Source organism: Rhinatrema bivittatum, chromosome 8 (genome assembly GCF_901001135.1).
Source record: "Rhinatrema bivittatum chromosome 8, aRhiBiv1.1, whole genome shotgun sequence".
Taxonomy (NCBI): domain Eukaryota; kingdom Metazoa; phylum Chordata; class Amphibia; order Gymnophiona; family Rhinatrematidae; genus Rhinatrema; species Rhinatrema bivittatum.
The window spans coordinates 151,448,386-151,474,525 of NC_042622.1; the positions used below are offsets into that span (position 1 = coordinate 151,448,386).

Genomic DNA, 26,140 nt, shown 5'->3' on the forward strand with positions numbered 1-26,140 from the left:
CAAGAAAGAAGAAAGAAAATTTACCTTTAAGAAGAGAGCCCCGCTTCTCCTGCGGTGAAACCTAACTGTCCATCCCCCAATCAGGACTTCCTAAGGTCGATTCGATATCCCTCAGAGGTGAGCCTTAGTCCGCTGGCCGATTCCTGGCGTGGACGTAGCCCCCAGGGTGGCTGAAAGGCAGCGGGTACAGATTCGAGCATGGCGGTGAAGGTATTTCCCTCTCCCCCCCGCAGCTGAGACCTCCCGGCATGCGACCGGTAAGCGCCGAGACCAGGTAAGGTAGAAACCTTTACTTCTAAGTCTCCGGTCTCCAAGGCTCGAACATCCATACCGACCTTCCTTCGAGGTTTAAATCGGGTTGAGCAGCTTCTCTCTGGCTAGGCCCCGATCTGGTGCGAGGGTCCACACACGTGGAGACCCACCGGGGGGCTCGCCATCTTCCCCCCTCGCCGTTGGTACATGCGGAGCAGGCCAGAAGCCCGAGGCACCTAACTCGTGCGCACGCACCTAGTTGTGCGTGCGCACAGCGGCACGCACAACTAGGCCGCATGCACAACTGACCATATAACTGTGCCACGCACACAAAGCCAGCTGCCTGCATGCACAACTTGTGTGCACGTACTGCGCATAACTTCTGCACCCTCGACGCGCACAACTAAGAGCATCCGTGCACATAACTCTCGCACGGACAAGTTTCTAAGCCCTACACGTGCACAAACAATGGCACCTCCATTCAAGAAGGCCAAGGGGACCCTTCCTTTGCCCAGCCTGCCACTTGAGAGCTGCGCAGCCTGAATTAGAATCCCTCCTGTGCCAGCAGTGCGAACAGAACCAGGGAGAACCCAATCAAGACCTCCCACAACCAGGTGATGGAACCCCGGACCTAACTATGTCCAACTCGGCACCCCCACAGGAAAGTTCCTCCGGGGCTTCCACTACAATCCCTGCTGGTATCAACAAACATTTGTCCAGGCGCAACCAGCCCCGGCTGTCCACTTGTCTCAAACTCTGCCGGAAGCACAAGCCCTTCCCATCAGCTCCCGAAGCTCTCGCGACATGCCTCTCCTAACCAAGAGCATCCTGGATGGGGATCCAGACACCTCAGATGAGGAAACAGACTCCCTGGAAGAAGGGGAAATCCCCCCAGGGTTGGAGCCATACCGTACCATGCTTCGATTCTTCCACAAGGACGAATTACCAGCCCTCGTGTCCCAAACTATGAAGACACTTGGGTCTCACAGGCACGGAACCTACATCGGAACCGAAAAAGAATCCCATGTTGGTGTACCTCCGTAAACCCTCATGCTATTTCCTATGTTGGAGCTCCAGTTTTAAAGGGAATGGAATGCTCCAGTTTTAAAGGGGGACGGGCACTAGAAGCCCTATACCCACTGGAACCCATGGCCAAGGAACTTCATAGCATCCACTTTAGGGAAGCGTAGATCTGAGCTGTTTCAAAACGCACCACGATTCCTGTGGAGGGAGGAGCGGCATTGAAGGACACCCAAGACAGAAGGCTGGAAGCCATCCTTAAGCAGTCCTTTGATATTTCAGCAATGACGCTACAAATTACCTCCTGCTGCACCTTGGTGGCACATTCTCCAGAGACGCTACCACGCCCGGAGAAGCGATGGAACCTGCGGTCTCCTTTGTCACAGATGCTACCGCAGACCTCATTCTCACATCATCCAGGGGTGTCGACACCGCAGTGGCAGCCAGAAGACAATTAAGGCTCCAAAATTGGTCGGCTGACATGACTTCCAAAGTGAACCTCATAAAAATGCCTTTTAAAGGATCTCTCCTGTTCGGGAGTGAACTGGAGAAGTTAGCCAACAAATGGGGCGAATCTCCAGTACCACAATTACCTGAAGACAGTAGCAAAATAAACATATCAGCGCTCCTCCCCCAGAAGAACCAAAGGTAGAGGATCGCAGCATTTTAAACCTTACAAGAACACACAGTCCCAAGCACCTCGTTCTTCAGGAAGGTCTCAGTCCTTTCGGAACAGGCACATTAAGAGAGGAGCTTTAATACAGAGATTAAGTATGAGTTGATGTATTTCATTAATTCTGTACTTAGGCTACTTATGTAATGTTTCATAATATTTGTTGTATTTTTAATGAAAACAATAAATAGAGAATTAAAAAAAAAACTCCCCCAAAAAAAAAAGAGGAGCAGGCTCAGGGGTAGGCTCCGGCTGTACCCCACAATGAGAAGACGCAGACCCATCCACAGGAAGAAGACATAGGGGGCAGACTTACCCTCTTCTACCAAAGATGAGTCGAGGTAACATCGGACAAGTGAGTCCTATCATTCGAGAGGAATACTCCCTGGAATTCCAAAGCATTCCCCCAGACAAATTTGAGATCTCCATGCCACTCCTACTCCAAGAGACTGGCAGTGGAAACCAAACTAGCAAGACTACTCAGCCTGAAGGCAATAGCTCCAGTGCCCATGTCTCAAGAAAATACTGGTAGGTGATCTATAATGGCCGTCAGGTGAACAAAAACGCCGAGTAGAGACTGAATATGTGATGGCGTTTTGCAAGTTATTTTACAGCGCTGGTTCACAGTTACCTTCCCTTGATGATTTCATACCATTGTAATTCATCTGAGATTCTTGATTGTCAAAGCCCCTGAGGCAGCGGCTGTTGAGCTGCGAAACTCGACCTGAGTCGGGCACTTTTATGAATTCCTCTCTACTTTAATAAATATTTGGAAAAGATCAAGGTATCTATCTCTTTTTGTTCACTCAACAAAATACTGGCCACTATTCCATCTATTTTATCGTTCCCAAGAAAGAAGGAACATTCCGGCCCATCCTGGACCTCAAGGCCGTCAACCGTTACCTGAAGGTACCACACTTCCGCATGGAAACCCTACACTTAGTTATATTGACAATACAACCGGGAGAATTCTTAACCTCCCTGGACCTATCCGAAGCCTACCTTCACATCCCGGTCCATCAGGACCACCAGTGCTTCCTGCGCTTTGCGATACTGGGCAATCATTACCAATTTCAAGCGCTACCCTTCAGACTAGTTACTGCTCTTAGAACCTTCACCAAAATTATGGTGGTAGTAGTAGCAACACTGAGGAAAGGAGGAGTCCTGGTACATCCTTACTTGGACAATTGGCTGATCAGAGGAAAGTCTCAGGAGGAGAGTCGCCACACGACCACCAGAGTCAAGAACCCTACTACAAGAGCTCGGGTGGGTTGTGAACATAGCCAAGAGCTGCCTACAGCCCACCCAGTCACTAGAATACCTAGGAGTCCAGTTCAATACCAAGCAGGACAAGGTCTACCTTCCCCCTCCAAGGAGAAGGAAACTGATGGGCCAATTGCAAAATCTGTTGAACTCAGCTCGCCCCAAGGTATGGGACTACCTTCAAGTCCTCAGCCTCATGACATCAACTCTGGAAGTTGTTCCGTGGGCAAGGGCTCATATGCGACCACTACAACGCTTCCTATTGTCACGTTGGAATCCAGTGTCCCAGAACTACTCAGTTCGCCTCCAGTTAATAACAGAGGTTTGGCATCAGCTTCAATGGTGGCTATAGGAAGAATACCTAAGCAGAGGTGTTAACTTATCCGCACTGACGTGGATCTTGCTCACCACGGACGCAAGTCTGCGAGGGTGGGGAGCCCACTGTCAGGAACTAACAGCCCAGGGACAATGGAACAAAGAAGAGGCGGAATGGAACATAAACCGCCTGGAAGCTCGAGCGGTCAGACTAGCCTGCCTGTGATTCAGCCACAGACTCCGAGGCGAGTCCGTCAGAGTCATGTCAGACAACACAACAACCGTGGCCTACATCAACCGCGAGGAAGGAACCAAGAGCCAGCAGGTGTCTCTGGAAATAGACCCTTTCATGGAGTGGGCGGAAACAAACCTACAAGGGATTTTGGCCTCCCACATCGCGGGAAAAGACAACATCTCAGCGGATTATCTCAGCAGAGAGAGCCTAGACCTGGGGGAATGGTTGCTGGCGGACACAGCCTTCCAGCTGACAGTGAATCGATGGGTCCCCCAGCCATGGACCTCCTAGCAACTCGTCGCAATGCCCAAGTCCCCAGATTTTTCAGCCACAGACGAGAACCACAATCTCAAGGAAGACGCTCTCGTCCAGAACTGGCCAGAGGAAGACCGCCTGTACGCCTTCCCACCCTGGCCGCTACTGGGCAGGGTCATTCACAAGATAGAGCACCACAGGGGACTAGTCATACTAGTCGCCCCGATTGGCCAAGAAGACCATGGTATGCGGACATGCGAAGACTATTGGTGGGGAATCCTCTGTATCTACCGCCATACAGGGACCTTCTTCAGCAGGGACCGATCTTCTACGAAGATGCGGTTTGATTCTCTCTTACGGTATGGCCCTTGAGATGACTAACCTAAAGAAGCGCAGCTACTCAAAAGCCGTGATTGACACCCTGCTCCGAGCACGCAAGTTCTCCACATCTCTGTCTTACATACGGATCTGGAGAATTTTTGAAGCCTGATGTGAAGACCGCGCCCTCCTTCCAAGGACAGCCAAGATTCCCATGATCCTAGAATTCCTACAGGACAGCATGCAGAAGGGGGTTGTCTCTCAACTCCCTCAAGGTTCAAGTCGCAGCACTGCTGTTTCAGGTCCGAAGTGGACGGCATCAGACTATCAGCTCATCCTGATGTGTCTGGCTTCCTGTAAGTAGTCAAACAACTCCAGCCACCACTAAAGTGGCCGGTGCCTCTATGGAACCTCAACCTAGTACTAGACTTCCTAGCAGGGGAGTCCTTCAGACCAACAAGCGGACTGTCTTTACGCCTCTTGACCTTAAAGACAGCATTCTTGATCGCAATATGCTCAGCTCGGTGCATCTCCGAACTCTAAGCATTATCCTGTCGAGAACCATTCCTCAGGTTCACCCCAGGCACCATACAACTGCGTACGGTACAATCCTTCCTTCCGAAAGTGGTTTCCCAGTTCCATATGAATCAGACCATATCCTTACCATCGCCAGATGAACACAGGGATTTGGAAGACTCACGCCTCCTTCGCCACTTGAATGTTGGCAGAATCCTAGTCCAATACCTGAAGAGATGGGAATCCTTGCACACAACTGATCACCTGTTCGTTCTTCACAGCGGGAAGAAACAAGGGGAAACGGCATTGTGGGTGACCATAGCCTGCTGTATCAGAGAAGTAATTAATGCAGCCTACACAGAGGCAGGAAAACCACTACCTCTACAGGTCAAGGCGCATTCTACAAGGGCCCAGGCAGTCTCCTGGGCTGAAACTAGGCTGCTTTCGCCAGCCGAGATCTATTGGGCGTCGACATGGTCCTCCCTTCACACCTTCTCCAGGTTCTACCACCTGGATGTCCAGGCCAAGGATGATACAACCTTCGCAAGGGCAGCACTAAGTGGGCCATGGGCAGCCTCCCACTCGGTAGGGAAGTAACTTTTGTACATCCCATTGGTCCTGAGTCCATCTGGCTACATGCTAGGAAATGGAGAAATTACTTATCTGATAATTTCATTTTCCTTAGTGTAGACAGATGGACTCAGCATCCCGCCCACGGCGGCTCCAGAAATAGAGAACCTCAGATATCAATCTCGAGACTGTACGGGTAAGCCATGGCCTACCTCTATGTTAAGACACCCGCAGTTACCTAGGTGTCGGCGTTTTTCAGTGCACCGGCGGTCTCCAATGCCAAAAACGTTCTTATATATATAATCAGTTGAACCAATTCAAGGTTAATCAAGCATACTCAAGTGTAATCAAGTATTAAACAACATATATCCACACTGGCTTTTCGAAGAGAATACTGAAGAGCTAAGCATGCTGCACGGGTATATGTAGGCTGACGTCAGCTTTGAAATCTGACTCTGTCTCCCATCTGCTGTCAGGAGAGCACAATACCCATTGGTCCTGAGTCCATCTGTCTACACTAAGGAAAATGAAATTATCAGGTAAGTAATTTCTCCATTTCCTAAGATTGTCTACCTCCTTATACTCTCATTTGTATTTATTAAAATATATTAATCATTTGTACCAAGGCCCCCAAGAGATAAACATAAAAACATACATAATACAATAACAAATTTTAAAGCATGGAAAAACACACTTATACAAAGACTATGACAATTACTATTAATGAAAATAGCCATCTTCAAGTTTACGTTCAAGTTGCCTGCAGAATCAGTAATAGAATAAAAGGAAAGAGTCAAACAAACAAAAAAAAAAAAAAAAAAGCCTGTCCTAGCAAAATTACTTTAGGGAGTGTCTTAAAAATTTTTGTTCATTCTGTAAGTCTTAGAGCTTCAAGAATAGTATTCCATAGTATTGGCATGGCAAAAGAGAATGTAAAGTCCCTTGTCACAAACATGTCCCCTCATTCTAGAGCATTCTTTCTGTTGAGAGGTTAGCTGCCTGTGCACAGAAATCTTATAGACATTTAAATATCTCAATCATATCTCCCCTATCTCATCTTTCCTCCAGGGACTCTCACACTCATATCCTGGTCTGACAAACCAAGCAGCTCTTGAACTAGTGAAAATTGTTGAGACAACTACAATGCCAGCCAGTGTCAGACTCACACATGCTCAATCACACAGATTTATAGATTGCAAAAACTTTATTGGCACATATACACCGACAAATACAAAGAGACACTTTCTCAGACACTTTCACACAGATACATTCTTGCTCTCAAAGTGTGTGGGTTTATGTGTGACACAGACAAACACTCTAACACACTACTGTTGTGCTGCTGCTTATGTGCTCACATAGTGAGTTCCCCAACCACAGCACTACTGCATCATAGTGTAATGTTCTTGCCTGCTGCGAGCTCTTCCTGACTCTGCAGCAGCCTCCTCCCTTTCCAGTCCCATTCTTAGGACTTGCTTGTTCCACAGCTAACTGCTCCTCTCAGAACTCAGTCCAGTCATCTCAGACAGAAGTCTCCCCAGCACTGCACAGGTACTTCCTCCTGGCTCACTATCTTGCTTCCTATGCCTGTAACTTGCGTCTACTTCTTCACCACCCTCCCACCATTCCAGGGCATTCCCACTGACTGTACACACAGTCTCTGCTCTTATGGTTCCCCAGGCTTGACTCTGCCTATTTACTCCAGGGGAAAGGGGACCAGAAGTGATCCATACTTTTCCCTGGGCTTATAAAAAGAAAAACGTAAGCCCTGGCTGAGAGGAGGGAGAGTCACTAACCCAGGAATCCTGTTTTCTCTTGTGGAGCCAGTGCAGTCTGGGCTGGTGCAAGGATAATTTATATTATATTTTACATGAAAAAGAACATTCAAAGTACAGTTTTCTAAGGTAAAAATATCACTTACAACATGTATATTATTTACATGCACTGCTATGGTACCAACCAGAAAATTCTGCAAAAACACCACCTGCAGCTATGTGGTATTACAGTTTTTTCTAAAGGGTGTTAGATGTGGGCTTGGCTTTCAGAAAACTCTGAATAAACTGAATTGCAATATAGTAAACTCCCATACAAAAAAACAGCACTAACTGTCAGCATGCAAACAGTAATAACCCTACCCATGAAGGGAGGCTTCAGGTTCTGATTAAGTTAAGCGAGAAAGTGGCAACAGTGATTAGACGCTGGGCATCATTACTGGTGATACCCAGATTGTCACTGCACTGTTCAACTATCTGTCATCTGCAGATGTATTATGGAGAAAGTTTGGCTGAGTTATCATCATTCCCTTAACTGATAGCTAAGCAGATTGATTAGTGTTGCAAAAAGGACATTATTGAATGATACTTTTACTGGATAAAAGTCTGATAATGCAAACTCCCTAAGCTACAGAGGGAGAGAGAAAAATGTCATAGGAGCATAGTAGATAATGGCAGACAAGGACCAATTGATATGCTTGGTTAGCACTATTTAAATTTCTTTAAGCCACCTTTGATACTATCATCACCAATTCCTGATTCAACGCTGACTGGACGTTGGTATTGAAGGCACTGCCCCGGGACTGTTTGAATCCTTTTCATCTAACGGAACCCAATCTGTCTCATGGGCCAACAATCCACGCCCAAAAATCTTACCTGTGGAGTACCTCGGCGTTCAGTCCCCAATATCTGAGCTCAGCCGTTCCTTCATCATCAAACTTCGCTTCTTTGCAGATGACAAAGCTCGTCTATTGCAAATCTCAGTGGCTGTCTCACAGCAGTAGCACATTGATTTAGTTAACCACAAATTCAAACTAAACCCTTCAGAATCAGGGGACCTAATACAACTCTCTTCCCATACTCCTCCATGAGTTGTACTTCTAGACAATAGCCTGTCCTCACCCCTAGTCATGCAAACAAGCAAAAATCACTCAGCTTTAAACAGCTCTAAAATGAAATATCTGAGGTTTCCTCAGGAAAGTGGCTTCTTACCATCTCCTTGTTGGACCTAAACCCCCAATGCCATAAACAGAATTGAAGTGGGTAACCTTAATATCTATTTCAAGGTCTTCTTCTGAACTGCTCTGCAGTGGTGCCAAATCCACTTCCATGTCCTCTATAGTGAGCTTGGGTTGCTGCTGCAGATGTTTATAAGCCTCTGTCTCAGTGTGTGTCCTTCCTTGTGATTGGTTTGTTTCTAGCACACAGCCCTTGTTAGCTGAGTTGCAGAGGAGACTGGGGCCTCCATCCTTGGTATACTCCTAAACTACAAAATACCTAGGACCTCTGTGAATTGTCTTGCTAGGTTGGATCTTACTTGTTAAAGGTTACTTCCCCGATGAGGAATCATGTCCGCCTAGAGTATCTGGATTTTCAGAAGACATTTGGCAAAGTCCTTCATGAGAGATTTCTTATTAAATGAAAAAGACATGGAAAAGCAAGCAATGCTCTATTGTAGATTGGTAAGATTAAGCACTTTTCCCAATGAAGAAAATATTATAGTACTCCAGGGAACTGTACTGGGAACAGTACTTTTTAACATATTCATAAATAATCTGGAAATGGAAGCAATGAGTGAGCTGATCACATTTGCAGATGATAAAATATTATTCAAAGTTGTTAAAACAAATAGATTGTGAGGCAGATGAAATTTAATGTGTACAAGTACTAAGAGATGCACATATAAAAAATAATCCTTATTATAGTCACTCAGAAAAAAGGATTTTAAGAGTGTTGGACAATATGTTGAAATGTTCAGCTCAGTGCTAGCGGCAGACCAAAAAGCAAATAGAATGTTAGGAATGATTCAGAAAGGAATAGAAAATAAAATGAGAATATCATAATGACTGTATATCAGTCCATGGTGTGATTGTGCCTTGAGTATTGTGTGCAGTACTGGTTGCTCCATCGCAAAGAAGTTAAGTGGAAATAGAAGGTCACATGAAGTGGTGAGCCTGAGAGGCTGTTTTTCTGGAACTCTGGGTGCTCCCTCCCAATTATCAGCAAAAGGTCTGAAAAACAGCTAAAATTGGTAAAATCTTTAAGGTATTTGACAGCTTTATGTCGATTGAGAATGTTATGCTAAAAATGCCAAACATTCCTAGAAAAGGTGCTAAGGAAGATAGAGAAAAGGTTGGAGCGGGAGAAGGAAAAATGCCTGCTGTCTCTTTGAGTCTTTTTAGGCCCAGCCTATATAGTGAGACGATTAAAGAACTCATTGGTAGTGGTAGTGGAGCCATTAAGACACTCTTGCCTCAATCTCATCTTAGATTGTGGAGGTGCAATTCACAATTTTAGAATTTAATTCCAGGATGGACAATGCAGAGGGGATGTATATCAAGTGTTGAAGATGAGGCAATCGAATGGGATGGCAGATTAACTAAATTAGAAAACTTTATCAATATGTAAGAAGAAAAAAAAATCTAAGATCTTGAAAACCATTCTCGATGGAATAACATACGCATAGTAGGTCTGCCTGAAGAGATTACCAATGCCCATATGCCTGGCTTACTTGAAAGATGGTTACCTGTGGCATTGACTATCACAGAGCTGCAAGGCGCTATTACTGTAGAACGTGCATATGGCTTAGGAAGAAGAAAGTAAGAGGATATGAGGCTAAGAAACTGGCGAAAATACTAAATTTTGCACACAAGCAAAGCCTAATGCAGGCATACTGAAAAATGAAGGAGTTAAAGTATTTGGATAATTCCATCTGACTATTCTATGATTTCTGAGACTCCCACAAAGTAAAGAGGAAGGCATTTAACCCACTCTGTTCCAAGTTGGCGCAAAAACAAATCAAATTTACCTTGCAATATCCAGCAAAATTAAGGAACTGGTATGAAGGCAAAGCACAGCTATTTGAGGATGTGGAAAAAAACCAATCAGTTTATTGATAAATTGTGAGTTGTAAATGCAACATTTTCGTTGTTCTGGTTTACATTGCAAGAAATTAAAAAAAAATTGATACCACCATTTTGAGGTTGGCATTAAGTCCCCTTTTTTCTGTGCTTCCGATACATTTAAATGTGGCAGACTTGGGGGTAAGAGCAGGGAACTCCAAGAGCTGAGTCATCTGCGATGTGTGAATGCGATGCAGCAAACAATCATTGATGTATACTAGCACAAGGAGGACCTAAGCATGTGGGAAGGTTTTAATATTTTGGCAGCGCCAAAAATTATCCACACAATATAGCAACTTGACTAAAATAATATTAAGGAATGTATTTGGAGTCAAGGGCTGACTTTTGGGGAAATTAGTTAATAGTGGAAAATCTATCTAAACACCCAAGGGATCAAGTTATCATCTATCATGGTGGACGCTGGGGTCATCTTTGAGCTAGTACGAACGGCAAAACACTTTATCAACCTAAAGGAATTTCAGGATGACATTTTATTGCTAGGAACATTACATCAGGAGAAGCACAGTCGGCTGCACTGGAGGCTGACCTCTAGAAAAGAGTTTGTTGGTATACTGCTGGGTTTTTGTGATCGTAAATGAAAAGGACAAGCAGTAGGCTGTGCCAGAGGTGGCTTGCTTCAGGAAAAAGCTTTCGTGGTAAAACATCAGTACTAACTTGAGAAATAGCTGGGGCCTCAAAGCATGACAAAGGACTAATGTTACTCGTTTTTACAGATTTTTATTTTTCTGAAGAGTAAGGACCCTAGAATGTGTTGCAGATCTAAATTTGCAGTTTTCTATTATGGGGGGAAATGCTCGTATATATCAACTGTACCTCATGCTTATATAGTGAGCGTGCCCTGATTTCAGAGATAAGAAGAGAAAGGAGGGGGAGAAAAGGGGTAGGGGTGAGGAGGAAGGGTAGACAGAGGCAGCAGTATAGGGGATTTTCTAAGAATTTGGGTGGATAAAGTTCTAAAGGGGTTGCAGGAACTTTTGGAGAGCTATTTAAGGTGGTTATTAAAAGAAGAGATGAGGGTCAAGGCCAGGTGGCCTCCATCACTACTTCAGAACCGGAAATACCAAGAAAATGGCTAATGATACTAGACTGGTATCTTGGAATGTGAATGGTTTGGGAACACCTGTCAAAAGAGGTAAAATATTACAGGGACTAAAAAGGGACAGAGCAGTCATAGCATGTATTCAGAAAACTCACTTGTCTGACTTGGAGAGTAAAAAATTAGAGATTGGGTTGGCTCTTGTCACTACTCACTGGCACAGGATAAGAAAGCTGGTGTAGCTATCCTTTTTCATAAGAATATAATTTTCAGATAGACAAAGTCTCAGATCCAGAAGGCAGGTTTATAATGATTACTAGAAAATTAAAAGGGAAAGAACATGATATGCAATCTGTATAGTCCTAATGACTATGGCCATGCCTTCTTTGAAAGACTAGTAAATTTGTTAATTATAAATAGCAAAGGTTGGTTGATCTTGGCCAGAGATTTTAATTGTGTACATGATCTATTGCTGTATAGATTACCTAGCCAGAGTCACTTACCAGGTTCCTAGGAAAAAAAGAAGGAATTGCTTTTATATACTGAAGTCTGCAGGTTTTAGATGTCTGGAGAGTCTTAAACCCAGAGAATGAAGGATTTCATTTATATTTCAAAAGTGCACATGTCTCTATCCAGAATAGATTACATTTAAGGATCACAAGAGCTGTTTCCCCGAATAAGTACTGCAAAGATAGGAGCATGGTCTGAGATATTTGTATCATCAATCTCGATTGATCTTAGAATTGAGGAAAGGGAAAAGGGGGAGACACTATGGAAATTCTCATCTTATTTAAGAAAAGACAAGGAATTTCATCAGTTTTTACAAAACAAATGGAAAGAATTTTCCATACATAATACCCAACATTTTACTTCTCTGGGAGCTATTTTGGGAGACAAAGCAGTGATGAGGGGAGAGGCAATTTCTTTTTTTTAGCTAGTAAGAATACTCGTTTGAATAAAATGATTTTCTAACTGGAAGTAAAACTGAAAAGGGCAAAGGTCAAAACAAGTCATTTGAACAAGGTAACTAAAACTGAATATCTGGATATTTGGGAACGTTTAAATGCATGCTTGCTTCAAAGAGTGCAAAGAATGTTACTTATTCTGAACACAACTTTTTCATGTATGGCAACAAGGTTGGGAAACTCTTACATTCTGTGAAAGTGTGGAAAGAGAACTTGCATAGAAAAACTTAAAACTAAACAAGATATATGGGCTACTAAATGGTCTGATTATATGTGACTCTCAGGATGTTTTATGAATCTTTATATTCTGACGATAGGACAGGAGGGGGATACCCAAGGAGAAGAGTTTTTTTTCAGAATCTCAGTATTCCAAGAATTCTGGAACAACAATTCGCATTTGTTAGTAGACTAATCCAAGCCTTCAAAATCCTGAATGTGATTAGAATGAGCAAAATAGGCAAGGTCCCAGGCCCAGATGGGCTCCCCTATGATTATAAGATATTGAAGGAACAGGTAGTAGGACGCATGAGCAAATTCTATGAAGATGCCTTGGCAAAAAGTGGTTTACTTAAGGATTTCAATAAGGCATACATTACTGTGCTAGCCAAGTCAGGTAAAGACCCAGAGCTTCCGTCATCTTATAGACCCATATCACTATTGAACCGTGATTTAAAGATGTATGCCAAAATTCTTGCAGATAGACTGTTTGATATTTCCCTCAATCATCTCACATACCCAAGTGGGATTTGTAAAAGGGAGGGTGGCCAGTACCCACATTGTTAAATTAACTACAGCAATGACATTCTGCAAACAGCAAGATTTATCAGCTATGGCAATTGGATTTGATTCTGAAAAGGCCTTCAACAAGGTTTCATGGCCATATTTCTCTATAATACTCCGGTTTTACATATATTGGCTAATGGAGGTAGATCCTCACCTTTTAGAGTTTGCAGAGAATTAAAGCAGGGTTGCCCATCTTCCCCTTCGTTATATATCATCTCCATTGATCCTTTACTAAGGAAAATAGAGGAGGATTACTCAATAACAGGATTTGATGTCAAAGGTAAAATTTTTAAAATAGTGGCCTTTGCAGACTGTGTTAAGTTTTCTTATAAACCCAGTGAATTCTTTGTTAAAAGCGTTGGAGTATCAGATAAATTTTGCAAAATTTGCTGGCTTAAAAGATCAACCAAGACAAGTCAGAAGCCTTAGTGAGGAATGGCCACTTGAAAGAACAATGAGAGACAAATTTCCCATTAATATGGGTACAGGATGAAATGAAGTATTTAGGTATCAAAATTCCTGTAGACATTACATGAATTTACAAAGCAAATGTGACACCATTAATACAAAACATGTCCAAGAAGCTAAAGAAGTAGACTACAGTTCCCTTGTCACTCACCGGTAGAATACAGTTATTAAAAATGATGGAGATTTCCAAGTGGCTATACTTAACCAAACTGGTGGCATCTGCATTATCTAGAAATGATCTAAAGGAGATATATAAATAAAATTCAGACTCTCATTATGGAATGGGAAAAAGACGAGGCTACCCTTACAAATTTTAATGAAACCTGTCACACAAGGGGGCTTGAACTACCCAAATTTGTTACACTTCAACCTAGCGTGCATGTTGAGATATATAGATTGGATAATGGGCTCCTCTTTTATCTCACTTCAAGAACATTTACAATGTTGGTTTGGGGTTTGGTCACTTTCCGCACTATTGCAGATTGAACTGAGATGTTCCAAAAGAACTTAAGTCACAATTAGTGGTGGTATCCTGCAGGAAATCATGGACATACTTATGTAAACTTACAAGTCAAAAAGGGAGAATTTCCACCTTTTTGTCTATTTGTGGAAACCCTCAATTTTCTCCAGGAATAGAGAATGCAGTATTCAAAGAATGGCAAAGGAAAGGACTTACAGGTATCCAACAAATTTTTATTGAAAACTCTAACACATTACATAGTTTTCAAGAATTACAAAATCAATTTCAATTGCCTCACAAAGAATTTTTTACTTATTTACAAATTATGGGAGTAGGGGCAAATTAAGAGTCCCTGATAGGAGGCACATCAGGAAAACCTTCCTGTGCTAAACTCTTTAAAACACTTACTACTCTTAGCACACAGGAAGAATACCCAGAAATAATGTTAAGATGGTCTCAATGGACAGAAATTAAACTAACGCAAAAAGATTTTCAATATTGTTTCAAGCATATTCCGAAAAATGTGGAACTTAGAGAAACACAATTCAAACTTATATGGCAAATTAATCACAGGAAAGAGCGTTTAAAGCAAAGATATGCCCATCAGCTATGTGTTCTAAGTGTGGAGCAGAGATTAGTGATTATGTACATGGATTCTGGAAATGTTCCAAAATTCAAATGTTCTGGAGAGAGGAAGAAAAGAGAGACTCCACATTTCTGGGGATATCCATCACAGGAAACCCCAAGATTTGGCTCTTCGGTGTTCTACATCTTCGGTGTTGTTGATGTAGAAAGGCCTGAAATAAGGCACACATTATTTAAAGGTAAAGCAGGAATAATTGCAAAGAAAACAGTTTTCGGTACTTGGTTTGATAGACATTCCAACTCTGACTCAATGGGAAAATAGAATGATAAAGCTGCTAACCTTTGAATACCTAACAACGAAATCCTTATCTATCAGCAAACAGGAGGCGATGCTGGGAAAAAAAAAGTAATACTGAACTTATAGCCCACTAAGTTAAATCAATGTGTGTTTCTTTCTCCTCTTTCTTATATATATTAAAGACTAGTGTTACAGGTAGGGTAGGATAGAGGGATGGGGAAGGAAAAGGAAACAGTATATTGTCGTGTATTATAAGGTTCTTTTACTTGTTAGATATTACATAATTGTTCAGAAAGGACCAAAAGTGTCTAGCGAATGGAAATGTTTGTAATTATCTTTTTCAAAACCTAATAAATTTGAAAAAAAAAAAAAGATTGACAGCAAAAATGATATAGGGGTTGAAAAGGTTTACTTATTAAGAAAGGCTAAAGTTACATTTCTTCAGATTGAGAGGATATAGAGGTTTATACAACAATGACTGGAGTGGAAGAATTATTTACCTTTTCTAGTAGTACTAAGATTAGGGGACACCAGAAAACTAACAGCAGATTTTTAAAAAATTGGCAAAAGTGTTTTTTCACGCAACACACTATCAAGCTATGGAATTTGAAACCAGAGGATATGGTCAAGATATCTAGCATAGCTGGATTTGAAAGGAGTTTGGACAAATCCATAAACTACTGTTAGTGAGGTAGCCTTGGGAAAACCACTTCTTATCCTTGGGAGTGAGTAATAAGAATTGGATCTACTCTTTGGAATCTGTTGGGTACTTGTGACCTGGATTGGCTGCTATTGAAGACTCAATGCTAGGCTCAGTGGACCTTGGGTCTTGACTCAGCATAGCATACAGTTTCTATGTTGTAACCCATCCTTGCACTTTCTAGGGCACAGGAGGAGAAAAGTGATAAGGGTAAAATGAAGACCTGGTGAACAATGTGCGACCTCATGATATTGTAGGCCATGGGATAGCCAGGTTGGTACCAGCAGACCACAACTCTCCAGAAACCAACTGGATTAGTGCTGGCAGGTTGCTGGTGGCCAAGTTCTGTCTAGTAAGACCATGGGAACGTGGGATGCTAGATTTGGGCAGCAGCCTGGATGGGGAGGGAAGGGGATAGACACATAGAAGTATGACAGCAGAAAAAAACCGCTTGCCCCATCCAGTCTGCCCATCCTTCCAATTAATTTTGCATTATAATTCTCGTCACTTCCTTAGAGATCCCCTATATTTAACCCATGCTTTTTGAATTCAGACACTGTTTTTGTCTCCACCATTTCTACTGGGAGACTGTTCCACATATCTCTGTAAAGAAATATTTCCAGAGAGGGTGGTGGATGTGTGGAACAGCGGTGTTGGATTAAGCTTGCGATTGTAATGCTCTTCTACCCAAAACTGTAGAGAACTAATTAGGAAGAAAACCAAAATTGGCTTGGATAAGGAGGGACAGCTGGCAGCTGGGTATATCCATGCAGTGTGGTACAGCTGGGCAGGTTGGATGGTCCCAGTTTATCTTTTGTCTTTTTCTGCTATAATCTATTATGTTACTAACCATGAGACTGGAAGTGATGTCACAGTAGATGTATTTATTCCCTGTATCTTTGCCTATCTGTGATTTACAAAGTGCTGAACAACCCATGGTTCACCTCTTTTGAGGATCCCTTAGTCCTTTTGTTTTTGGTACCTGTGATGTATTAACCAATGGGAAGAGGGGCAGTGGTTTACTGTATTTATTGATTCATTCTCTTTCCTTCTCTCCACCTCCAAGGTTGGCTATGAAAATGCTGGCACAGTGGAGTTCCTGGTGGATAAGCATGGCAAACATTATTTCATCGAGGTCAACTCCCGGCTCCAAGTAGAACATACTGTGACAGAAGAAATTACAGAGTAAGTTCAGGTTTCTTGCATTCCCCCCCCCCCCCCCCCCCCTTTCACTTTCCTTGCGTGCACCAACGGGATTCAGAAAATCAAAGCAGTCTGGTGATTTGATGATATCTTAGAACTTCAAACGGTAGAACAGGAGTTAGCACACAAATGGTTTTCAGAATAGGGAATAAAAGCTTTAAAGGGTAATTGTCAAAAACCATTAACCCATGCAAAAAGGCTGCTTACCTAGGTAATAGGGCTAGTTGAAAATGTTTCACCCTCTATGTTCCATAATGTGCCTACTTTGCCTCGCATTTTCTTGGAGGCATTCCCAAGATGGGGCTAGGCTGGGGGAGATGACAATGCATATAGTTTTGTCTTGAAAAAGCATTTGCAGAAAAAGCAGTTTCAAATCTCTGTGGGTACTCTTTCCTGGGCAATTTTAAAAGGGAACCTATGTTTTCCTTTTAAGAACTGGTGCAAAATCTGTGGGTAAAATGACTGCGAACTTTGCACCTTCCCATACAGTTTTGAATATTGTCCCAGGAGGGGGTAATTTTCAGTGATTTACATGCATAAAACCTGGCTTTATGCGCGCAACATAGTAATGACGGCAGAAAAGGACCAAATGGTCCATTCAGTCTGCCCAGCAAGCTTCTTATGAAGCATCTGCCTCACTGTGCAGGTGACCCCATGTTTCTCTTTAAGGATAGCAACTGCCACTCCATGAAGTTATTCGATGAGCCTTCTTGAAAATTCAAACCATGCTGATGTGTTTTGCTTATAGAACTGTCCTTAAAAGCAGTCCTGTACTTTTTCACTTATATCTGTGTATCAGTACCCCCAGACTGTAAAAGTCAGGGCCTGTGTTGGCCTGCCATCAAAATATAGAGTGATGTAGTTGCGCCAGAAGCGTTAAGGGTAGTAATCCCTTGCTTTATGTTAAGCATGGGGGTGACCTCCTCTGTGCAGGTTACCCTCAAGCTTAACAGACTGTAAAAGTCATGGCCCTCATTGGTTGTCTGAATGCAACACCCCTTTTCCCCCTGCCATCAATGCAGAGAGCAATGTTGCAGCTGCATCAAAAGTATCAAGGCTTATTGGTTAAGGGTAGGAACCGTCGCACCGGCATTTTACCCTGTTTTTTCTTCATTTCCTCCTCGAGCTTTTAGGGATCCACAGTGTTTTATCCCATGCCCCTTTGAATTCTTTGATTGTTTTAGTCTTTTCCTTCTCCTCCGGAAGGGCATTCCAGGCATTCACCAACCTCTCCGTTGAGAAATATTTTCTGTTGTTGGTTCTGAGCCTGGAGTTTGATTTCATGACCCCTAGTTCTACTGATTTCTTTCCAGTGGAAAAGGTTTGAGGTCCATCATTTAAACCTTTCATGTATCTGAAGGTCTGTCTCCTATCTCCCCTGCACCTCCTCGCTTCCAGGGTATAAATATTTAGATCCTTCAGCCTCTCATAAGTCTTTCTATACTGACCACATAACCATTTTTGTTGCCCTTGTCTGGACTGCCTTCATTCTGTCTCTATCCTTTTTGAGATATGGGCTCCAGAACTAACACAGTACTAATAGATGAGGCCTCACCAAAGACCTGTACGAGGCCATTATTGCCTCCTTTTTCTTACTGGTTATTCCTCTCGCTGTACGCAGCCCAGCATTCTTCTGGCTTTAGCTATCGTCTTGTCACATTGCTTCACCACCTTCAGATTGGCAGACACTATCACCCCAAGATCCCTCTCTTAGTCTGTGCACATCAGTCTTTCACCCCCCATCACATACAGCTCTTTTGGATTACGCATCTCTGATGCATGACTTTGCACTTCTTGGCATTGAATCCCAACTGCCAAACCACTTTTCAAGCTTTCTTAAATCACTTTTCATTCTCTCTACTCCTTCAGATGTACCCACTCTGTTGCAGATCTTAGTATCATCCTCAAATAGTCAAACTTTCCCTTCTATCCCTTCCACATTGTTGCTCACAAATATATTGAACAGAGCCAGTAACAATACTGATCCTCGTGGCACTCCACTTAACACTGTTTCTCTTCATAGTAGGTTTCATTTACTGTTAGTGTCCCCTGTCAGTCACCCAGTTTTAATCCTCAACACCACCTTGGCGCCGACTCTCAAGCTTCTCATTTTATTCACAAGCCTCCTATGCCAGACCTTATCAAAAGCTTTGCTGAAATCCAAGTAAATCACATTGAGTGTTCTTCCTTTATCCAATTCTCTAATCACCCAATCAAAAAAATCAATCAGATTTGTCTGACAGCTTGTCTCCTTGGTGAATCCATGCTGCCATGGATCCAGCAACTTACTGGATTGTACATAGTTTGCTATTCTTTCTTTTAGCAGAGTCTCCATTAATTGTCCCACCACCAAGGTGAGGCTAACTGGTCTTTAGTTTCCAGCCTTCTCTCTGCAACCACTCTTGTGAAGCGGGATCACAACCGCTCTTCTCAAATCTTGCAGCATCACTACTGTTTCCAGGGATCTACTGGATAGTTCTTTCAGCGGACCCACAAGGACATCTCTGAGCTTCTGTAGTATCCTGGGATGTACCTAATCTAGCCACATGGCCTTGTCCACTTTGTTTTCCTAGCTATTCCCATACATTCTCTAGTGTAAAAGGAGTTGCATACCACATTCTCATTTACGGTCTTTTCAACTAGCAACAGTCCTCCTCCGGGTCTTCTTTAGTGAACACAGAACTGAAGTACTCATTTAATATTTCTGTCATTTCTTCTTTTGCCTCTACACTTTGCTTCTTGTCACCTCTCAATTTTACTTTAACACTTTGGGCCTTCCTTCTTTCTCTGATATATCTGAAAAATGTTTTGTCATCTCTCTTAACCTCTTTTTCAATCCTTTCTTTCATTTGACTTTTTGCTTTCCTGATTTCGTTATTCGTGTCCCTCAGTTTCACCAGTTATTCTTCCCTGTGTTCCTCTCGTTGGGATCCTTTATACTTCCTGAACTCTATTCTTTTTGCCTTTATTTTTTCAGCCACCTCCGTTGAGAACCAAATCAGTTTCTATTTTCTTGTACATTTGTTTACTTTTCTAACATATAGATTTGTTGCCTTTGTAATAGCTCCTTTTAATTTGGACCACTGTTCTACCTCTCCCAGTCTTCTAGTTCTTCCTCCATTTTGTCAGTTTATATTTTTGAAATTCAGAACTCAGGTCTTTGTGTGACTTCTCTGATATCAAACCATACAGTCTGATCACTGGTACTCAGATGGGCATCTGTCTGGACATTAGAGATATTATCCCCATTAGTGAGCACTAGATCTAGAATCACACCCTCCCTCGTGAGTTCCATTACCATTTGTTTGAGCAGAGCTCTTGAAGGGCATCTACTATCTCTCTACTTCTTGCAGATTCTACAGTAGGGATACTCCAATCCACATCTGGCAGATTAAAATCTCTAGTGATCATCACTTCTCTCTTCTATCCCACCTTTTGGATGTTTTTCTCCAGATCTCTATCCAGGTTTTCAGTTTGGGTTTGGAGGCCTGTAGACCATGCCAATGTAAATGGAAGAACCATAGTCTTGTTTTAGGGTAGCCCATAATGCTTTCTTCCTACCCCACTTCCCTTGAATTGATATTGGTTTTTACATAAAGTGCTACTCTTCCCCCCTCTTCTGTCACCTCTGCCCTTCCTTAAGTTATAGCCCAGAATGGCTGTATACCAGTCATGAGACTCTGTGAACCATGTCTCTGTAACGGCAACAATGTCCAAGTCCACCTTCCTAGATTTTATTGCCCAGGCTATAAGCATTTGTGGTCATAGCTTTCCAGCTTTGCTACCTTGTTTTGCTTATCTTCATAGTCCCCTTTTCTGTTCTTTTGCTTAAGTGTGGAATGTAGAGCTGATTGATTTTTATCTACTCTCACTTCCTTTATTTCTTGGGGTAACATTTCAGAAAAGGCAATATTCTTTACTATGGATTTAATCTCCTTTCCCAAACACTGGAAATCTTTCTATACTTCTTGGATACTGTTTCTGCAGAAGCTGGAGGCAAATCGGACAACCCTTAAATCTCCAAATGCTATGCATTGGTACATAAGCACCACAATTGTTACACTGAATAAAAGACATTTTAATTATAAGGCTCAGTAGGAGACTTGAGTAATGTTATCTTAATTAATGTGTAATGTATTGGATTGTTAGGTCTTACAAAATCAGCCTGGGATCTAGGTGCATACGTTTGTGCATAACCTAGTTTTGTGCATACTTTTACATGAAGAGGCCCATCATACTAAGCACTACTGGTCTATCGACCTTCATTGTTTTTTAAATCATCGGCCCAAAATTTCATAGGAATTTTTGTCATATTATGCCATTGTTTTTATTTGTTTTATAATTTCCTAATTGATTATATATGTTTTTATTCTGTAAACGGCCTAGATCTTACATGGTTTGTATAGGTGGAATACAAAAACTTTTAAGTAAATAAAAGTAGAAAATTCCCTTATCTTAATATTTTTTCATATCAAGTATTGAAATCCCATTAGTTCAGACACATGCTGTGTTTGTGAGATGAAGCACAGACTTACCTCAAAAGAGCCAATACTGAAATACAAAGAAACATGTAAGTGTAGAATACAGGCATGTAGTACAAAGAGACATACACACCACTCATGCCAGGCTCAACTGCTCTCTAGGTTCAAACCCGACCCTGAATATACACTGAATTTTATATTGACCTGTTTTTTGATCCAAGTTTCCAGTTGGCTATTGAGTAAAAAGCATGACATCACTAGTAACCATGAATGAAACAATGAAAGAAAAAATAGATTAAAAAAAGTTTTCAGATGAAAAACTCAATGAAAAATTTAAAACTATCAGATCAGAGAATACCAATCTATTTCAGCATTCAGGCTGCAAGAAATAATTGAGTTCACTTTAAAAATCCAAAACTGTTCCCTGATTCAAGACTCGAGTCACATCCTGTGGAAATTTGTTCAGTAACCTACCATTGTAATTCAGAAAAATTATGTGAAAATTCAGTACAATGAGAAACCATTGGAGCCTGTCATTCTTTTGTGGAAAGGCAACTTTTTTGTTCCACAAGCCGAGTTTTTATCATGCACTTCGTATGACTGATGTAGAGTAATTGCAGGAACAGCAGATAGCATATATAACACTTTTTGATCTACAATCAAAATGTCCCTTTATATTAAAAATTCGGCCAGAAGCTGGATCTTGCCAAGACAGAGAAATCGTAGTAGGACTCGTGGAACAATTGCAACAAGAGGAATGTCCTCCAAAGTCCGTAGAAGCTGCATTTCATGAATCACTAAACATAGATTTTACCAACATGTCTTTCAAAGTTCTGCCTCTTGTATAAGCAATCATTGGTTATTCCCGGAATATAGAATATAACTTTAACACATGCTAATGTTTCTGTAATATGGCTATCAAACCATGAGGTTTGCAAGAGTAACGTATAGTGTAAACCAATCAATCATCTGAAGTCTTTTCTTTTTTTTATACAAAAGCCACAGTCTTTGAGCATTAAAAGCTCTTTTAACTGTTGGCTTGATCAACTGGATAGGATAACCTCGTCGCAAAAGTATTTGACAGAGATCTTGAGCCTGTACGATATAATCATTCTTATTTCAACAAATTCTGTGCAAACGTAAAAATTGTCCAATCCGCAAATTGGAGTGTAGACAATAAGGATGAAAGCTGTCAGACCGAAGAAGGTTATTATGGTCTGTAATAACACCAAAGTAACCAGCTTATCTTTTTTTACAAATCATGTCTAGGAATGCCAAACGATCTGTGTGAAAAGTCATAGTAAATTGTAGATGAGAATCCAAAGAGTTAAGCCAATTTAAAAAAGAATGCAATGTATTGGACAAGCCTTGAATGTTGGGGGGGGGGAAGATGGATATAAGTAACAATCTTCAAAATGGGATACATATATTAGCTACACTAGGGGCCGTTGTTACCCCCATCACAGTGCCATGCTTTTGTAAATAAAAAGTCCCCTTAAAAAGGAAATCGTTTTTTGACAAGGGAGGACAGTGGAGCCCCTGCCTTCTCCAGATCGGAGCATTTCGTACAACCCTGACTTGAGAGTGCCTCAAAGAGACTCCATGAAAGATATGCTCCTGCAAGCCCTAGTGACTGTGGCGTCAAAAGATGAAATTGGCAGTCCATCAGGGAGGGCTTCAGGAGAAGAGCTTATGGGGGTTGTTTCCAGCGTACTGTTGTTTGAGAAGCACAAGATGGATATATCAGATGAAGCTTCAGCAATTGAGCAAATAGGGGAGTAGAATTCTTCAGGTACCTTAGATAAATCACTGGTTTCCTAAGGGAAATTTCTTTTGGAGAGGCCATCTCTATTCTGTCTGGAGTAAATTTGGAAGGTGACTTTTGAGCTTGGTAAGTCCCTAATTACTCAAATTTTTTCTGAGATGAATAAAACTAAGGGGCAGATTTTCCAAGGGGTACGCGCGTAAGATATGCGTGTAACCCCCAAAAAGCTGCCCCTTCCACCCCCTGCGCGCGCCGAGCCTATGTTGCATAGGCTCGGCGGCGCATGCAAGTCCCTGGGCTTTCCTGGGGGGGGCGTGTCATGGCGGTGCGACATCGGGGGGCGTTCCGGGGGCAGGGCCGCGGGTGTGGTTCTGGCCGGGGGCATGGACGAGGCCTCCGAAACTGCTCCTGGGCCAGGGAATCGCGCGCCGGCAGCTGCCCGGTGCGCGCGAGTTACGCCTGCCTCAGGCAGGCGTAACTTTTATAATAAAGGTAGAGGGGGGTTTAGATAGGACTGTGTGGGTGGGTTAGGTAGGAGGAAGGTGGGGGGCGCCAGAAAGAAAGTTCCCTCCAAAGCTGCTCCGATTTCGGAGCGCCCTCGGAGGGAACGGAGGCAGGCTGCCAATTTTGCGCAGCCTTGTGCGCGCCGACCCCGGATTTTAAAAGATATGCGCGGCTACACACGTATTTTTTAAAATCTGGCGTACTCTTGTTTGCGCTGGGTGCACGAACAAAAGTACGCATGCACGTACTTTTTAAAAATCTGCCACTAAGAATCTGGAAAACAAAGCTAAGGTGCAGGAAACACAATTAGAAGCTATAACAAAGCATGTGGATGTAATAACAAAAAATTGGGGCAGATTTTTAAAAAGTAGGCGAGCGTGTACTTTTGTTCGCGCATCCGGCGCAAACAAGAGTACGCCGGATTTTAATAAATACATGTGTAGCTGCGCATTTCTTTTAAAATTCGGAGTCGGTGCGCACAAGGCTGCGCAAAATCAGCCTGCGCGCACTGAACCGCGCAGCCTGCCTCCGTTCCCTCCGAGGCAGCTCCAAAATCGGAGCAGCCTCGGAGGGAACTTTCTTTCTGGCGCCCCCCACCTTCCTTTTTTTTTTTCCCTAACTAACCCGCCCCCTGGCCCTAATTTCCCCCCCCTACCTTTATTGCAAAAGTTATGCCTGCCCGAGGCAGGCGTAACTTGCGTGCACCAGGCCAGCTGCCGGCGCGCCATTTTCTGGTCCAGGGGATGGTCTGGAGGCCATGGCCACGTCCCCGGAATGCCCCTGGGCCAGAGCCGCGGCCCCACCCCGAAACGCCCCCAATGACGGGCCGGCCGCGACAAGTCCCCAATGCCCCCCCAGGAAAGCCCTGGGACTTACGCACGTCCTGGGGCTTTGCGCGCGCCGGCAGCCTATGCAACATAGGCTCGACGCGCGCAGGGGGAGCTTGGGGCAGGTTTTCGGGGGTACATGCGTATCTTATGCGCATACCCCTTTGAAAATCTGCCCCATTGTGGAGAGAAGTTTGTGGAGTGGAAGAAAATCTTAAGGACAATTTGCATTTATGCTCTAGGAAAATCTGATTAGATGGAGAAATTTGAGACATCAATTTTCCTAAAGTACAGTCTGTTTCAGCTTTAGAAATGTTTAAGGGATACCTGGTGGAAATACTTAAAAGTTCCTGTTCAGTCAGTATCTCCAGTTTCAAGAGCTTTTTATGTCCCAAAACATGTGGAAAAAATAGCTTGCAGATGGGCAAAGAGATTTATCTCAAATATCTGAGGATAGCTTGAATTGTACAGCCCTTCTGGAAAACTCGGACAAAAAGCTGGCAGTTTCATTGTGATTTTGGTTCTTGATTCAGATAGGGACTAGCTATTGAGGCTCTTCTTTAAACATTGTGAAGAACTGTTTCTGAAGTTTAAAATCACAGTTTACCTAGATGTATCCAAGGCTACCCAGAAGAGGCGTAAGCAGGTGGTGGTGTTAAGGCCTGGAGTTCTTCAGCTGGTGTGGAATTAGTTTTAAGAGGTCCTCAATTTGGGACCTCTGACATTCTTGGATTTCTAATTAGGCCAGCTAAATGAGTGTTACAGTGGAAAAAGTTTAAGTTGGGCTAAGAATGATGTTTCAACATGCTACTGTCTTATGATATAATGTTGCAATCATGCTGTCTGGAGTCTAGGGTAATTTTAGATTTGCACCGGGAGCCTGGTGAGAACGAAACCGAAACTTCTTGATTTTGAGGCATGAAAATCATATTTTTAAGTTGAGATGAAGGAAAACATCACATGGTGCCTCCTACAAAATGGAGCATAAGGGATACATGCCCTTGAGGCTTAAGATGGGTGATAAGGGATACATGGCCTTAAGATCTAAGGTGATTTAGTAGTGGGGTGTGCTATGGCATTATGATGTAAATTGGGAAATAACTAGCTCAAGGGGTTGGGAATGGTAGACCAGACCCATGATTGGTTAGGGGCATAGCAACTGAACATTAGAATCTGATGTAAGGACATTGCAACATGTTGATTGGCTTTGATATGTTTTCAATGAAATGTATGATCTATATAACTCATAAGTTCTTGGAGATTCAGAACAGCTTTTGAGATTTGCCACTGCTCTCTTGATATCTTTCACAATAAAATAAGATGTGGAATTTTTCTTTTAAATCACTTTGATTTGGACATAGCCCACAACCATTAGCTGTTCTCCTGGAGGAATTGGTACCGGGGGGGGGGGGGGGGGGGGGGTCATTGTTCTTAGAAAGGGCCCAATTTGGTAACAGGAAACTACAATGAGAATTCTAACGTTTCCTTGCAAGTATTTTGTGAAATATAATCCATATTTATTCTTTAAGCCTTCTCGGTTTAGTTCTATTTTGAGTGATAAGGTTGGACAATCAGAGTAAATCATGGTTTCTGTTTGCTTTCTCTCTTTGTATAAAATTTGAACAACTGTTGCTTCGGTTTCATGTTGTACTAGTAGTGTTTCATTGATTTATGGTATTGGCCTTCAAATTATTGTGGACTTTACAGTTAAGTTGGCAGGATATTTGTCTTAATGT

The 26,140-nt window shown here is 42.6% G+C and overlaps 1 protein-coding gene across 5 annotated transcripts in view; it reads left to right on the top strand.

The window, feature by feature from the left end:
• The window catches only part of PC (pyruvate carboxylase), a 582,027-nt gene that overhangs the window by 138,643 nt on the left and 417,244 nt on the right, over nt 1-26,140 (top strand). For all 5 annotated transcript variants that reach the window (XM_029611112.1, XM_029611108.1, XM_029611109.1 and 2 more), the window contains one exon: nt 16,691-16,809. In XM_029611112.1, coding sequence (XP_029466972.1) covers nt 16,691-16,809 — 119 coding nt within the window. The remainder of the gene's footprint in view (nt 1-16,690; nt 16,810-26,140) is intronic.